Source organism: Podarcis liolepis (genome assembly GCF_965112155.1).
Source record: "Podarcis liolepis genome assembly, chromosome: 2".
NCBI lineage: Eukaryota > Metazoa > Chordata > Lepidosauria > Squamata > Lacertidae > Podarcis > Podarcis liolepis.
Genome location: NC_139555.1, coordinates 54,615,320 through 54,632,350, shown reverse-complemented (window position 1 = coordinate 54,632,350; position 17,031 = coordinate 54,615,320). Strand labels below are relative to the sequence as shown.

The following is a 17,031-nucleotide window of genomic DNA, read 5'->3' as shown; positions in this document are numbered from 1 at the left end:
AATGTGAGAGCTGTGAGATCAGTGAGGAACTTCTGTGGTGGTTCTACATATATGGAATGTTTCTTTTCATGAGAGCATGATCAGCTAATGCAATAAAACTCAGCATTTAAACAACACCAGGTAGGATGAAAGAAAACAAAGAGCAGAGATTGAATGAAATTTAAGAGCTACAGCTTGATTTAGAAGTGTTGGGAAAATAAAAAGGTCTGGTTCCAAGGAGAGATTAATGTACTTCTCTAGGGAGAGGATTCCATAACTGAGGTGCCACTATTGAGGATAGCCTTTCATTCATTGCCATTGAATGGGTTGTATCTTGTTCACACAATGAAACTCCTCCCAAGTGCACAATGCATGCACTTTCCAAATCTGTTCTGGAGTGGTTGGGTTCCCCACCTTTCTTTGGTGATCACTCATAGCTGAGTAAGATTGTCTTCCATGAACACGGTCTTAACAGTGAGTCCCTAAGTGACTGTGGAGGCTAATTCTGGATCCACATGTCCTTCCACAATGGGGATATAGGTTTCTGGACAGGAGTTGATCACAGTGAGGGTTTGCCAAACGTGCCTTCCTCTTAGCACGTTTCTCCCTTTTGTCCTGCGTTCCATTGTCTTCAAAGCCTTCGGTAAAGGCTGTTCTCCAATTGGAGCGCTTGCAGGCCAGTGTTTCCCAGTTGTTGGTGTTTATACCACATTTTTTTAGATTTGTCTTGAGAGAGTCTTTAAATCTCTTTCGTTGACCACCAGCATTACACTTTCCATTTTTAAGTTCGGAATAGAGTAGTTGCTTTGGAAGACGATAATCAGGCATCCAAACAAGATGACCAGTCCAATGAAGTTGATGTTGAAGAATCATTGCTTCAACGCTGGTGATCTTTGCTTCTTCCAGTACACTGGCATTAGTTTGCCTGTCTTCCCAAGTGATGTGTAAAAATTTTCAGAGACACCATTAATGGAATCTTTCAAGGAGATGGAGATGGTGTTTATAAGTGGTCCATGTTTCACGAGCATACAGTGAGGTTGGTAGTACAATAGCTTTGTAAACAAGCATTTTGGTTTCCCTGAGAATGTCCCGGTCCTTGAACACTCTGCACTTCAATTGGGAGAAAGCTGCACTTGCAGTGCTCAGACGATGCTGGATTTTGGCATCAGTGTTGTTCTTGTGGAAAGATAACTGCCCAGGTAGGAAAAATGATCAACACTTTCCAACGTTACACCATTGAGTTGGATTTGTAGTGCTGCAGAGGGGTGATTTTCTGTGAAGATAGTTAGGATGGTTTGGAGCTCGTCCTCTGAGTGTGCACACACTACATTGTCATCAGCATACTGAAGCTCTATGATGGAAGGCATGGGAACTTTAATTTGAGCCTACTCAAATTAAAGAGCTTTCCATCTGTTCAATATATTATTTCTACCCCAGTGGGGAGTTTCCCTTCAACAAAGTGTAGGATCATGGCAATGAAAATAATAAATAGAGTTGGGGCGATAACACAACCCTGTTTAACACCTGATCCCGCTGTGGATGGTTCGCTTTGAGAGCCATTGTTATCTGCAATCATTGCTGTCATATTATCATGGAGGAGCCAAAGGATGTTCACAAATTTATCTGGACAGCCAATTTTAGAAGGACAGTCCACAGGGCATTACGATTTACAGTGTCGAAGGCCCTAGTCAGATCAATAAACACGATATACAGGGGTTGGTTTTGCTCTCTGCGTTTTTCTTGAAGCTGTCAAGCAGTGAAAATCATGTCCACTGTCCACCTGGAAGGTTTAAAACCATTTTGGGATTCAGGAAGGGTAGCCTGTTAGGAGATGGTTTGCTAAGATCCTTGCAATAATTTTGCAGGCCACAGCTAATATGGAGATGCCTTGACAGTTTCCGCAATCCACTCAATCTCCTTTTTTAAAAAGGTTGATAATTTTGGCATCTCTAAAGTCTGCTGGGATCTCCCTTCCCAGATTTTTTCGATGAACATGTGAAATTGTTGTGTAAGTTCAATTCCGCCCACTTTGAAGACTTTGTCAGGTATCCCATCAGGTCCGCTGGCTTTGTTGTTTTTCATTTGGTTAATAGCTGTACACAACTCTCTCAGATTTGGGGATACTACAAGCTCATCTCTAATTTGTTTTTGCAGAATTTGTGAGAGGACCTCAGCAGCTACAGGGGAGTTGCGGTTAAGGAGATGCCGGCAATGTTCTTTCCAGTGCAGTGCAATAGCTGCTTTATCTTTTAGAAGTGTGGTACCGTCTGTTGAGCGTAGGCGGCATATGCCTTGATTTATTGGCCCATATACAGTGGAACCTCTACTTACGATCATAATCCTTTCTGGAGGCCCGTCCGCTGGGTGAAACCGGACGCTAGTAGAGGTGCCGTTGTGCGCGTGCGGATTTGGTGGCAGCATGCTTCTACACATGTGTAGATGGCAGCAGCCACTTGTTCTCATGCACAGATGGCAGAAGCCACTTCCGCGCATGCACAGATAGCAGCAAACCCGGTGTTTACTTCCAGGTTTGCCGCAGTCGCAACTTGGAACATCTGCGAGAAGAGGCGATGTAAGTCAAGGTTCCACTGTATGGTCTTTGTGGCTTTAAAGAAACTCTGTGCATCATGATATCAGCTAAGTGCTGGGTCTCTTGAGCTTCTTTTATCTACCCGGTGTTCTTTAGTTCTCTGGTTCATTTTTTGAACTTCAGCCTTAGTGTTGGCTCAGTTCTTTTCACAATGCATAATCGCAATGCATGCACTTCCCAAATCTGTTCTGGGGTGGGTGGGTTCCCCAACCCTCCAGAGCACATTAGTAGGGGGAGAGGAAAGAGAAATTCCATTGTGTAAGGCCTTGCACCTACAGGATGACTTCATTGGTTCAACTCAGTGTACCTGCTCAAAAAATTCAGTTTGATTCCCTCCATCAGCCCATAGAACCAAGGAAGATATTTTGCTCTCTGAGGCAAAATTATACCCCACCCTTCTATGCACTTATGCTGACTAGATTAGCAGCTGAATATTGCATCAACAGGACAGAACAGAATCCCCATTCTCTGCCTGAGGGCAGCAGGAGAGTTTAGTGGACGTAGGGCAAGCCACAAGGCACGTGCAACTCCAGCACCCTACCCTCTCTTCCTGTTGTCTCTTGCCTTATTCTGCCTAAAGATGGGGTTGACCTTGGCCATATGAAATTGGAATCACAAAATGTGTCCAAGCAGATGCCCGGAAACTGGAAAGGAAATGATGACTTGCTTGCAGACACTATCATTATTGTTTTCTTTGACTCAAGCAGTATTGAACCTTCTTCTTTTTCTTCTTTTTTTACTTTGGTTCGTTGCAATGGCCAATATCAGGATGAAGGCACTGGGATTTAGGGACTGAAGTGAGAAACTTTCTGGGAGTAGATAAGGATGCTGATACTGGGCAGTGTGTAAGCACAGGAACAGTATGTGGGTATGAAGCCATTTCCTGTGATTTTTGGTTCAGACTCTGATTCTGCACACATCACTTACTTGGCCTACATAGGCACTGAAGTGTGCAGCTCCCTCATTAAATTATTTATGGATTTTGAAAGTTTCATGCATTTACAAACACATGAAGTGAAAAAGCACCCCCCCCACACACAAAAAAACCACCCCCACAATTCTTCATCAGGTTGGGTTGTTTGCCTTGCACTTAAAGGGTTTTAGCCATCCAACAGAGAGAACTATAACCATGTGACTATTTGTGACCAATCTTACAATGGCTAGTAAGAAGAACTAAATGTAAACATGGCATAATAACATTTGATGTCAGGTTTATCCCCATCAAATGGGCGATCTAATGGCATAAAGGAAGTATATTGTTATGGGGTGTGTTAAGTTGTGAGTGCATAGGCTTTAAATTCAGTCAAATGTATTAAACTGAGGGGGGGAATTATTTATCTCGATTATGCAGACTGAAGAACTGAATCGTGAAAATAGGCATAATCAAGGCTACAAAATAGTTTTACAGCTTATGCAACTATGCTTTGTGTGGCATTCCCTTCCCTTAGAATGGTTTGTGCTTTAACAGAATAAATAAAGTCAGTCAATCAGTCAGTCAATCTGTTGATACAGTCAACCGATCTCACCATAAAACTTGTCCATCAGTTAATATATGCATCGTAATTACATATTTTCTTATGTAAGTGCTTTTGCATAAACAATAATCAACCATTTTATCCTGAAATGCTTGGCCTCAGTTCAGAAAAAATGCATAGGGTTGCCATATTTTGAAGAGCAAAAAAGAGGACACATTTGCTGACTTCTACTTTTAACTATAGATTGCTATGACGACTCTACTCATGAAAAAGAGGACATGCTATGGAAAAAGAGGACATATGGCAACCCTGGCTTGAGGACCATTTGGGATAAAGTGGTTTACATCAGATCTATTTGTTAAAACATGTAGGATACCATCTTTGTGTCTGTTGATCAAAATATATGGCTCTGTCCAAATATTTATGGTAGATTTCTGGTGCTTCAAGGCAAAATACACATGAAATATATGAATAGTGTTTCATTTGATGGTTTCTAAGGTCACATGGCCAGGATCTCTTAGGAATTATTGTTATGAGCATAGGTAGCTGTGATCCAAAGGAGTGTTGCACATGTTGCTACAACGGTGAAAGAAACCATGATGATGTGCACTTGTGTAGCGTCTCCTGCCATACAGCCCACAGTGGGCTCGCCCCATTTCTGTGCATGCATCTGGATTAGATTTCTGGATTAGAGTCACTATTGTGTTTACAAAGTCACTGTGTATTATCTTAAGGAACAATCCACTTGCAGAAGAGCAGGGACATCAAGGGACTAGAATTTTCCTTCTGTTCTGGCCCAGTGCTGCAAGGCCAGTTTATACATTCAGCAGAATCACGTGGTAAAGATTTTACTGGACTATAGCATTTCATACTAAAAGTGGGAGGATGGCATGTCTGAAAGCTTCCCCTATGGGTTGGGTAGCGAGTGGGACCTATCCATAGAAAAGCAGTATATCGTGGAAACTACTTCAGCCTAGCTCTCACACTGAGAAGTTATTACTTCTACTACAAAACGTGGAATGTTTCTGATGTGGTGAAGCTTTCAGTCATGCAACACTTCATACATATTCCAAAATGGCGCAGTCCAATGAAACTTTAACCATTGATTCTCCTGAATATATATACTGGTCTGAAAAGAAACTGGGTGAGCTTATTCTGTGGAATTCTATAGCGTTGCATTCTTAGCTGGAAAACAGATGGATTAGCAGTGAACCTCGGAAAGCTCGTTCATGCCTGCTTTGCTTTTGATGTGGCACTGTTGTCTGAGAGAAAAACAAGAGAAGATTTATATCTGTTCTATATCTGACAAAAGCCCAAAGACATCCATCTCTATCTGTTATTCTCCTGCTGAATTACCTTCTTTTTTTAGCCTGTTGAAAGTTGGCAGTTAAATTTTGGAATAAATCATCCTATGATTTCTGAATATTGTTCTAACTCTGCTCTGTTTTCCGCAATGAAACAATAGGTCACTCCAGTGGGGGGAAATTACCGTTGAGTTAAAATGTCAGCTACAAACTAAAGACTTGTGAATCGATAAGGCTCATAGATGTATTTTTCAAAAGTTCATATGATCTGTTTTTAACTAAGCCTCTGTGTGCAATGCCTTTTACAGAGATGGGAGATTTTTTTTTTTTTTTTTAAAGATTCAATTTAGCTATTATTGACTTTTCCCCCCAAGCTAGACACAGAAGGACTCTCAAAGCAGGGCTATAAATTAAATTAGCCACACAGTACACAGACTGTGGGGCTCCTTCGTCATGAACAGAGAAGAGCAAGTAGGAAGTGAGGAGAGAAGCCGTTTTCCGCTGCTTTTGTAAATCACGGGCATTTTGTTAACAGGTGTTGCAGACATAGAAAGATGGGAATGAAGGCAGTGGGAGGATTATACACACACACACACACACACACATGCACTGCACATATTTCAAAAATGCATGAGCACTCTAGGAGCTCACAAAGTCATGTTTCGCTCCACTGCAGTTGCCTTTTCATGAGCGGGGGGGGGGGGGGGGAAGGATCAGCCGCTTGATTTGTATTTAACTATGTACCTAACAGCTGTAGATAGGCTGTGCAATGAAGTCTTGAGAGAGGAAAAATACCCTGGATATTTTGAAGGATTTCTTCAAACTGGCACAAGAAGGAGGTTTTTGTTCCTAAGGAAGCAAGGCTTTGCATCTAACTGTTTTAAATTGTCTAAATGAGATGAAACACCTTCAGTTCAAACTATCTTCACACCTTCTTTCTACGTACAATGCATGGATGGAGACGGGAGGAGTGGGATTACACTGCTGCACCCAAATCCATCACACATAGACCCCAAAGGTCTGAAAAAGGATGCTTAACTGTGTGTAAACATATGAGGTACTTATACATGTGCACAAGTCAAACACCCCTTTCCAGATTTCACAAAGGACAGAGGAACAGGAGGGTGCATATTATTGAGGACAGGACTAGTGGTGCAGTTCATCACCCCTCTTGTCTTCCCATGTCCATGTAAATATTCTATATATGGAGAAGATGAAGATCAAAGACAGCAGTAGCCTGTGTGGTGCCTTTCAACTCACATGCGCCCCAGTTGTTGGACTCCAACTCCCATCTGCCCAGCCAGCATGGCCAATGGAGAGGGGTGATTTAAGTTGTAGTCCAACGACATCTGCAGGCCACCACATTAGTGACCTGTGATCTAGGGGCTTAAGTGGTTTGCTAAAAATAAGTTAAAATGCACAAATATGCACAGAAACCCTTAGGAAAAGGCGTAACAGCCTTAAGTCAAGAGGCCAACAACTCTTATCTATACAAATGTTTCAGAACATTAGCACCCATTGGCAATGAAAAGCTTCTGTTCAGAGAGAAAGGGAAATTTCAATTTTCTTCACTAAGGCTTGTCCAAATTGCCATTCTTGGTGCCAGCATGGTTCTCTCCAGAACACCTGTTCCAAATAGTCTTTGTCAGTTTGTGATTTTCAGATGACACAAGAAGCATACGCCAAGCATAAGTCCTCCTGATGCCACTAGGCAGTCCTACAATGAAGTACAAATCCCCTTTGCCACTGCAGCTCAGAAAACACAGCTCTCACTTAGCAGCTGAATGAGATCTTGCTTTGAAATCAGAGCTGGACACCCAAAAAATAATACAAGGGATTTTTGTTTGATTATCTGTTGATCATTACTGTATATCCCCTTGGAGATGGTTATGTTTTTAAATGATAACTTGCTCACCTGGGATGGGCTGGTCTGCAGTCTTATATGAATAATTCTCACTGAAATTAGTGGGACTTGCCTCTGAGTAGAGATTCATAGGATTGGGCTATTACTTACTTTAGAAAATAACAGTGAAGGTCTGTCATTATGGGTGGTGTCTCTGTGTTGCTTATTATTAAGTCTCTTATATCATGTAGGGATATCATGATACAAGGGATGACAGTCAGGTTCTGCCCTTACTGCACTCCATAAATATAGAAGAAAGGAAAAAGATGTCCCAGAGAATGGGGAAGTGGGTAAACCTATTTCCTGCTCCTAATGGCTAAAGCCTGTTTCTGTTTGCATAACCCACTCTGAATTCTGTTTATTTTAATCACACAAGAGTGTGGCAGAAGTTTAGAAACTGGCTTTATTTTTCAATACAGAAAGGCAAAAGAGGCACCCCGTCCCCTCATTTGCATCTCTGGAAACTGTGCCCCAGTTTCTCTTGCAGATGATGTGTCTCTGTTAAGAAGCTGCTACTCAGCAAACTAAATTATATTTGGCTTGATTTGAATGACGGTTATGGTCCCCACAGGTTGGGAGTGATGATTATGTTCTCTCCAAAGACAGATGACATTTTAAATCCATCATTAGCTCAGTATTTCATTCAGAAGGCAAATGAATTTTTTTCTTTTCTTTTTTCTTTAAAAAAATCTGTTCTAGATTTTTCTTCTAGCCATAGATTATTACTTTGGGCACATCTTCAACTAAGCATTTTTAAATGACAAATCAAGAAACCAATTAAGACATATTTAGTCTTCAGTGCTGCACCCACTTACGCACACTTAAATCCTATTGATTGCTGTAGAACCTAAATGCATGTAACTGGTCAGGGGATTTCAGTCATAAACATTGGTTTGCATTGTGTGTGTGTTTAATGCTAGCGGCTTTCCAGCTGGCTGATTACAAACCTCAAAGACCAGTAATTTTTCTTCCCAGAAGAGCCTCAGTTCTCATTTGTGTGCTCCATTTATCCTGCCAATATATTCACTATTCGGCGGTGACATATAATCCTTTTTTTAAAGCATATGAATGAAAGCTGCATTGGATGTCTCTCTGAATCGTGCCAGGTCTACAGCAGCAGGTCCTTACCACGTTCTCTGTTTCTTTTTCCAGGAGAGCCTTCAAGATGGTCTTCATCACACTGTGACTGCTGCTGTAAAAATGGCAAAGGCGACAAAGAAGGAGAAAGTGGAACCTCCTGCAATGAACTCTCCACCTCGAGCTGCGACAGCCAGTCAGAAGCCAGCTCCCCTCAAGAGACTGTCATCTGTGGCCCGGTCACCCGCCAGTCCAATATACAGACTCTGGATAGGCCAGTCAAGAAAGGCCCGGTGCAGCTACTTCAGCAGTCCGAAATCCGGAGGAAAAGCGACCTGCTCCGAACTCTAACTTCCGGCTCTAGGGAATCCAACTCTAGTAAAAAAAAATCGGCGAAAGAAAAGCTCTCGATTGAGGAAGAGTTAGAAAAATGCATCCAGGATTTCCTCAAGATCAAAATCCCAGAAAGGTTTCCAGAAAGGAAGCACCCTTGGCAATCTGAACTGTTACGAAAGTATCGTCTATAGGAGCGGGGTTAGGGCAAGGAAAAGCACCTTATTGCCATTTACAGAATGAGATCCTACATGATAAAAGAAATAAAATAATAATGGTAATAATTTGTTAGATCACACACACAAAAACGACGATGTCCCACAATCCATCACTATAGTACAGCCTAATTTGCCTATTTCACCAAAGCATTCCTAATTACACTATAACAATATCCTCCCTCTGATAGGAGGATTAACAAGGCATTCATCATGTGTTAACCTCCTGACATATGCCATATGCTTGCAGTGCCACACACACAGCTAAGGAAACATGTGCAGTATGGTTGTGGGTTGGCACCACCAACGATGAAAATTCTCATATGGTCGGGCAGAGTTTTATGGTGGGCGGTGATTTTCTAAGCTGCATGCCTTCTTGAGTTCACCTTTAATGTCATTTATTTGGAGAGAGAAGCTGGGTCAGGCAGATGTCAATGGTCTTGAAAGGAAGACGTGATGTCTTGCCGGTTTACACCAGGAGAGAGTGTATATATGTCTGTGTGCCACATAAAAGCTTTCTTCGTTTCCTCCTTTTAACTGTGTGTTACTCTCAAAAAGGAACTACTAGAGCTTACTGGATGACCTATGTCCTCTTCCCCACCCCTGTAGAATTATGTACAGAATAAGTATTTGCCCCCTTCTTTTCTTGGAGAGGAGGGTCAACTCTTGATATCAGCGGTAGATCTGAATTTGCTCTGTTTGCACACCATGAATGTTTATGAGCCACAGACTGCACTCAGCTTAGCAGGAACATCTGAAAAGCCAATGGCTGCAATCCAGTAGGGAGATACGTGCGGGGTCCAAGTGGTTGTGGGCTGTCACACTTCAGATTTTGCTCAGTTTCTCTTTCAGCAATTTTCATCCCAATCCCTTAAACTTGGAGTGTTTAAAAAGTAGCCCCGTGGATTCAGGAGGGGAGAGCTGCTGGAATTAAAACTGATAGAACTCTAGTGTGCATGGAGAAATGGCAGACATCTGCATTGTGAATTGTAAGTCCTGCCAATGTTTTTTTGTTTTGTTTTTACTGGCCCTGCCTTCCAAAGAGACTTTATGTGCATGCAGAAATCAAGCAGGAAATCCTTTCCCATCATGTTATCTCCACGCCAGAGAATATTTCTCTCTCCTTTTTTTTTTTTTTTTTACATACCAGTGATGGCACAGGGGCAGTAAAATAAGTAACCAAATGGCAACACTAATTGTACCTAGTTGTTGGACTCTTTCTGCAGCCTTCATTTCTTAACTTGAGGAATTGGCAAGTGGCGGGGGTGGAGGTGGGGAGAGAGATTAGGTTCAGTTCTAGTTGTGTACAAAATGGTCTTTTGACCATCTTGATACCATTTTCCTGCCATCTCTGTTAATATGTTAGGCGATTTTGTCTACCACTCTGCTCTTTCGTCCTTTCTCATGCTATAGAGCTCTCACCCCACCCCACAACAACAAATGTGTTTAGGAGATTAAGGATGAAAAGGAAAGGAACCAGTTGAAAGAGGAGATGCTGGTGATTCTTCCTCTTCTGGAGGAAGAATACGGGCAGGTCAAGCCGCTGAGTTGTTGATTTATGTGGGCTTGCCAAGCGCTGCTGCCAAGAATGTATTTGGCCCAAATAAATGGGGGAGAGCAGGCTCCCATCCCCTTTTGACACAGATGCAATTAGAAGAAATTATAGGCCTATCAAGATGCATTTTGCACTCCGGTTTGCAGGAAATGGATTGTTCAAGTGACAGGCAACATTCCGCTTCTAGCTGCATGCATTTGAAAATGAAATTAAAAATTGAAAAGTATCCAAATGCACTCAGCTAATGGGGATTCATGGGGGGGGGGGAGCAAGGGCCTTCTCAGAACACAGGAAATTCCCTTTGAGGGGAAGAGCTTCACTTACTTATGAGCATCTTTTTTACCTATAGCATTAGACCGAAAGGGAGGCAGGGTCTAAAGAAGCTTGTGTGGGAATGTGTGTAGATGCAGGTTTATTCCAATTTTGAGCACCCTTATATAGAAGCAGGTTCTGCTGTAATAAACAAGGCTTAACCTCCCAGTATAGATGATGGTGATGATTGATGAGCTCAAGATAACATGGTTCCTTCCCCTACATCCTATTTATTATCAACAACCCCATGAGGTAGATGAGGCTGCAAGTTAGCCAAGTGAGCTTCAGGCTGAGTGGAGATACGAACCTGACTCTTTCAGCCCAACACTCCAGAGCAGCACATGTCGTGAGGTTCCTGCTTACCTGGATGGGGATAATGTGGACTGGCAGGAAGGTCCCCTATGGGAGCAGCAGACTGCGGACCTGCTTCTGCACCTTTGCACCTCCCTGCAGTGCTGCCCAACCCTAGACCCATCCAATTAAGCAGCAGTACAACAACCACTGTTGGGATGGTGCAACTTCCATGATTATTGCCACATCTTAGTTGTTAGCTCTCAGGGTGCTGAGGAGTCAGAGGAAACATTCTGAAGCACAAGAAGGGAAATATTAGGAAGTTCAGTATGAAATGGTGCTGAAAGCATGTACCCTACCAGTACTTTCTGGAAGTAAGAACTGTTTGACTTCCTTGGGAAGTGGGGGACTCTCCTTCATTATAGGTGTTTAAGCAGAGGTTGGATGGTCATCTGTAATAATAATAATAATAATAATAATAATAATAATAATAATAATAATAATAATTTATTATTTATACCCCGCCCATCTGGCTGGGCCTCCCCAGCCACTCTGGACAGCTTCCAACAAAATATTAAAATACAGTAATGCATCAAACATTAAAAGCTTCCCTAAACAGGGCTGCCTTCAGATGTCTTCTAAAAGTCTGGTAGTTGTTGTTTTCTTTGACATCTGGTGGGAGGGTGTTCCACAGGGCAGCTGCCACTACTGAGATGGCTCTCTGCCTGGTTCCCTGTAACTTGGCTTCTCACAGTGAGGGAACCGCCAGAAGGCCCTCGGTGCTGGACCTCAGTGTCCGGGTAGAACGGGGTGGAGACGCTCCTTTAGATATACTGGGCCAAGGCCATTTAGGGCTTTAAAGGTCAGCACCAAGACTTTGAATTGTGCTCGGAAACGTACTGGGAGCCAATGCAGGTCTTTCAAGACTGGTGTTATGTGGTCTTGGTGGCCGCTGCCAGTCACCAGTCTAGCTGCCGCATTCTGGATTAGTTGTAGTTTCCGGGTCACCTTCAAAGGATGCTTTAGCTGAGATTCCTGGATTGCAGGGGGCTGGACTAGATGACTCTTGGGGTCCCTCTTCCAACTCTACAATTTATGATACTAAAGGCTTTTAAAAACTTTGACCAGGACTGAATTCTATGGCTTTCAAAAGCGCTGATGGGAACCAATAAGCATCAGTCATTAGGAATGAGAGAAATCCACTCTGTAGCTTCTCAGGAGCACTTTCATCTCCATCTACTTTTTGGGCTTTCAGGGTGAGCCCTGGCACTGAAAATATTGACCAGGGCTGAGCCCTGCCACAAATCAAACCAGTCTCTTTCTCGCTGTGATTGAGTTGAGGTAGTATGTGTAGTAATTGAGTTGATGTTTAGCATTAGTGACATTTTTAGCAGCCTGTTAAAGAAACCATTCACACCACAGAACCTGGATTTACATTGATTTAGTTAATTGGAGGTTAATTAGAGTAAACTGACTTAAATCCAAGTTACTGTGGAGTAACCTTTTTCTTCTTACAGCAGATCAGCTTGGAAAGCCTGAGTTTTTGCACAGGGTCTCTCAGCAGCACCTCCCAGCCCAGAGAAATGTGCTGCGTGGCATGATGGGTATAGTGCCAGCTTAGACTGAAGAGTGTTTGCTTTCAGCAGGTCTGAAGCCTAGTCTCTTGGTTTTATGGCTGCCATTTTCTCTCACAATTTTGCAACTAAATTATTTATGGAGAAAGGTAGTTGCAAATAAATCTGCAGAGATCATTAGCCAGGCCTAAATTTGCTTTTCAATGAAGTCTTAACAGCTCTTATTGAGTACGGGTGTAGTGCAGGGATGAAGGAATCTGTCAGCTTTGGTTCCCCATCTCCCCAGTCCTAAGTTCAATTCTCTACATTTCCACATCAATTTGTTCTTTTTTTTTTTTTTTAAAAAAAAAACCCTCATGAAAATCTGCCCGCATAAAATATACACATTTTTTTTGCATGTGGTTTCATCTAATTTAATGCATTTTCCCATGTCATTTTCACTAATACACATCAGCAGAAACAACTGCTGCTTACTGGAAGTGAGAGTGGCAAAGTCAGCGCTGTGCAAACACGTTGGAGGAGCCAGTTTCTGTGTATTTTTTTATTCAGATTCAAAATGGATTTTGGTGCTGAGAAATAGGGAGAGAGTAGAATGATGAAGTCACCTGGAGCCCTTGTTAGCAGAGCCGGTGTCAGGAGCTGTCATGGCAGGGAATCTGCAGGGGTCCCTCTGATGAGAGCCCCCTGGACCTGCTAGATGAAATGAGAGAGAGCGGCCCATGGAGGGTGTTTGGAACTAAAAACTTGGAACTATTGTCAATCCTTAGGGTGGGGAATAAGTCCAATAAATAAGCACATAAATCAGAGCTTTTTTAGTGCTGTAATCTTAGGAAGAAAATCAATGAAGAAAAGTTGGAAACTGAATAATAATAATAATAATAATAATAATAATAATAATAATAATAAGTTTATACCCTGCCCATCTGACTGGGCTTCCCCAGCCACTCTGGGCAGCTTCCAACAAAATATTAAAATACAGTAATGCATCAAACATTAAAAGCTTCCCTAAAGTCCCAGGAACAAACCAAGAGCAACTCCAGTGTCAAACTGAGATTTGATGTCTACGTATATGAATGTATTTCTTATTCGCCTTTATTTGAGCTTGAAAGATTATTAAGGCAGTTTCTCCCTCCAATTAATCATGGTTGCCAGGACATGGAGTCAAAGTAGCAAACAGCATCATCTTAATAAACTATGCTCAAGCCCACAGTAGCGGGAGTGTGTACACACACACACACACAGAGAGAGAGAGAGAGAGAGAGAGAGAGAGAGAGAGAGATGTAATAATCTTACATGTACTTCATAGTAGAGTTTCCTCTAATAAAGCCTATAAACAAATCCAATTAATTACAGAAATCAAATGGACTCCCACAGTCCCCAGGTGTAAGGTTTGCCTTACACCTAAGGCATAAGCAAATTACAAAAACTCTGTGAATAGGAATAAGCTCCCACACCTTCCCTGATCAACTTCTTCCACGATTTCATTGACCACTTAAGTCAGGGGTGGGGAATTTGCAGACTTGGGGATCCATGTGGCCTTCAGCCTATTTTTTTTTACAGGAATTGAGAGGGGGCAGGGGAAAAGGAGTTTGGCTGAAAGAGAGAATAGGGTAAAGGGGGAACTCCCACTTTTGGCTCAGACCCCGTCTACTTTTGCTTCTGGTGCCACCAGTCACTGGCATGTGGCTAAGAGGAGCCAGTGGCCCATCTAGTCCAGGATCCTGTTCTCTCACAGTGGCCAACCGGATGTCTGTGGGAAGCCTGCAAGCTGGACATGAGCGCAGGAGGACTCTGCCCACCTGTGATTCCCAGCAACTGGTATTCACAGCCATACTGCCTCTGACAGGAGAGGCAGAACATAGGCATCCTGGCTAGTAGCCATTGAGTGCCACTAGCACCTGAGGTAATGTAGCCCTCAACAGAAAAAAAGGTTCTCCAATCCTGACTTGATTATTCCACTTTGACCCTTTCCCAGGTATAGAAATGTAATTAATGATAATAATAATAATTCACCTTTTGATTTATAATGCACTTTTCAGAAAACTGATTCCCCTCCCAACTGAACTTGTCCATAGACATATATAGTCCATAGGTATTTTCCCTCTTGCCTTCTGGTTCTTTTTTGCATTTATATTTCTTCTGTCTTTCCTGGATACTTCCTCCGGAGTCTAAGCTGGCTCCAGAAAAAAAAAGCTATCTAAGTTAGTCTGGGGGTTCTGCTATGTCTCCATGAACAGCAGCATGAAAACCTATCAGAAAGGCACAAAATCTTAGACAGGTTTTGGGTTTTGTTTTGTCTTGGGCCCCCCCCCCCCGCCCCCCATCAAGACTTGTGAAACAGATTCTTTGCCCAGCCAGGTCTGCAGAACAGTAGAAAACAAGAAATTAGCCTTTTCCATTATTATTATTATAGGCTCTTGATAAGAATCAGTCATTCCCCAGAATCATCATGTGCTCACAGTTCTTCTCACTGCAAATCACAAAGAAGACAGCCTAGCATTAATTCATCTTAATAGCAAATTATAGAGAAAAATGAATGTGGGGTTCATTCGCCCGATAGCACTTCAGCAGGGATTTATCTTGCAGTTTACATGCTGGATTGTCAATGAGGCACAGGCTGAAACTCAGCATGGCTGACACTCTGCAGTCTCAAATGCAGTCAGCTCCCGCCCCCCTCTATATATAGGTTTATTGGATATTGTAGCACAAACCCTTTGGCCAGCAAGGAAGAAGGCGTAGAATGCGTAGAATATTTTCTTTTCCTCTGAGGTTGAATAGAACTGGGTTTCATTTTACACAAGCTGGTTCAGTGATTAATATCTGCAGGGAGGGGGGAAATCAGACCATACGAAATGTGCCAGAATAGATACGATTTATGTGGCCTTTCCCCCCAGTTTTAGATGAAATAGTTGTTGTTCTTTTCCAGTGCCTGCCCCAAGAGTCTTAAAATTTAATGTCCAATATCCAATGTGTGTATGCATATATATCTAGCAGTAGCAAACCTATATGCATGCAGCCCCCATTACAGATGTACACATAGAGCTCTTCAGTGGACAGAATAGAAGAAAGTGAATGCAATATTCACATATTATTATTATTTTTTTAAAAAGGTAAATGATTGCAGGCAAAAGAGCTCTGTATGGGCAGCGGAACTCTGGCACCTGTAAGAAATTCAAATTCTTTATATGAATTGTAATATGGACATGACAAACTCACAGTCTCACTACGAGTTTTAAAGTGTTTATAAAACCTGTGATAAAACACTGAGAATGAAAGGCTTCTTTGAAAAGAAATTGGAGAGGGGGTGGGCAGGAGGATGAAGTTTACTTAACTGGGATAATAGCCTAAAGCTTTAATAACTACCTTGTTCCCCGAAGATGGTGTGGCAGGGCATGATTTCTAACCTCTGCCAGATGAGAAGAGTCAGGACATGATCCAGCTAATTGTATCGGCTGTTTCTTTAATTATTATTATTGTTTATATTATCAAAAAGAGTCTCAGTTAAATTCTGGATGAAACTTATTCACTTCATAAAAACCAAGGATGGTATTTCCAAACCCCTAGCAGTGCATTGGCACTAATGTACCCTTAAACACTCTGGAGAGGAGGAAAGATGCTCAGTGCTACTATTACCTACAATAGTGGTGTCTTCAGAAGTTTTGCTATTCTTCGCTTAGGAATAAAGAAACACAGGGAGGTATTCAGCGATGTTTCCTCTGCTGATGGAAGGCATTCATTCACAGCACAAGGAGAAAGGCATTTTTTGGATATTCCTTCTCCTCCCTTCAGCCCCCATCACTATATGCTCAGATATATTGTGTGGTTGCAGATAGTGATGAGGAGATATCCAGTTTGTTCCACATGTTAATGGGAACCTACCTAATTCACACTTCCCAAAACAATACACAAATTGAAATGCAGCTATTGTTTGAAGGAAGCATTTCTCCAAATTTTGTGATCCAGTTTTCCAGCTGGGAAATGTGTATAAAAACTCACATATTAGAGAAAGGGTGTGCAAGATGCACATGTTAGTGAACGCAACATCCAAAAATGTGATGATTTGGGGGAAATTGCTTGTAATGTGTGTGTGTGTGTGTGTTAGACAAAAAGGCTTGAAAAAATGTTTCTATCAGCAGAAATATGCACTAACATTTCTGACAAATGCTTGTGAGGATTGTTTTAAAACAAACAAATAAATCACAGACTGATGCAGAAATGTGGTGAACTGATGTTGAGACTGGAAGAATTAGAAACTGAGAGAAACTGTTATCGGCAAATTTGTTCATCTCCAGTTGTAGGGGGCTGCTGGGAGGTGGATTGCTAAAAAACCCCTTTCCTTCTCCATTCCATTCAGGGATGCCTTCTGTCAGTTACAAGAACACAACTGGATGCCAGCCTTAGGTAATGTTGCACTCCTGCAGCT

General features: G+C 42.1%; 1 protein-coding gene across 2 annotated transcripts in view; it reads left to right on the top strand.

Annotated features, from left to right (window-relative positions):
• Window positions 1-10,836, top strand: part of KCTD16 (potassium channel tetramerization domain containing 16) — a 148,555-nt gene extending 137,719 nt beyond the window's left edge. For both annotated transcript variants that reach the window (XM_083487828.1, XM_083487827.1), the window contains exon 3: window positions 8,404-10,836. In XM_083487828.1, coding sequence (XP_083343954.1) covers window positions 8,404-8,855 — 452 coding nt within the window. In that variant the 3' untranslated portion in view covers window positions 8,856-10,836. The remainder of the gene's footprint in view (window positions 1-8,403) is intronic.
• The last annotated feature ends 6,195 nt before the right edge of the window (window positions 10,837-17,031 follow it).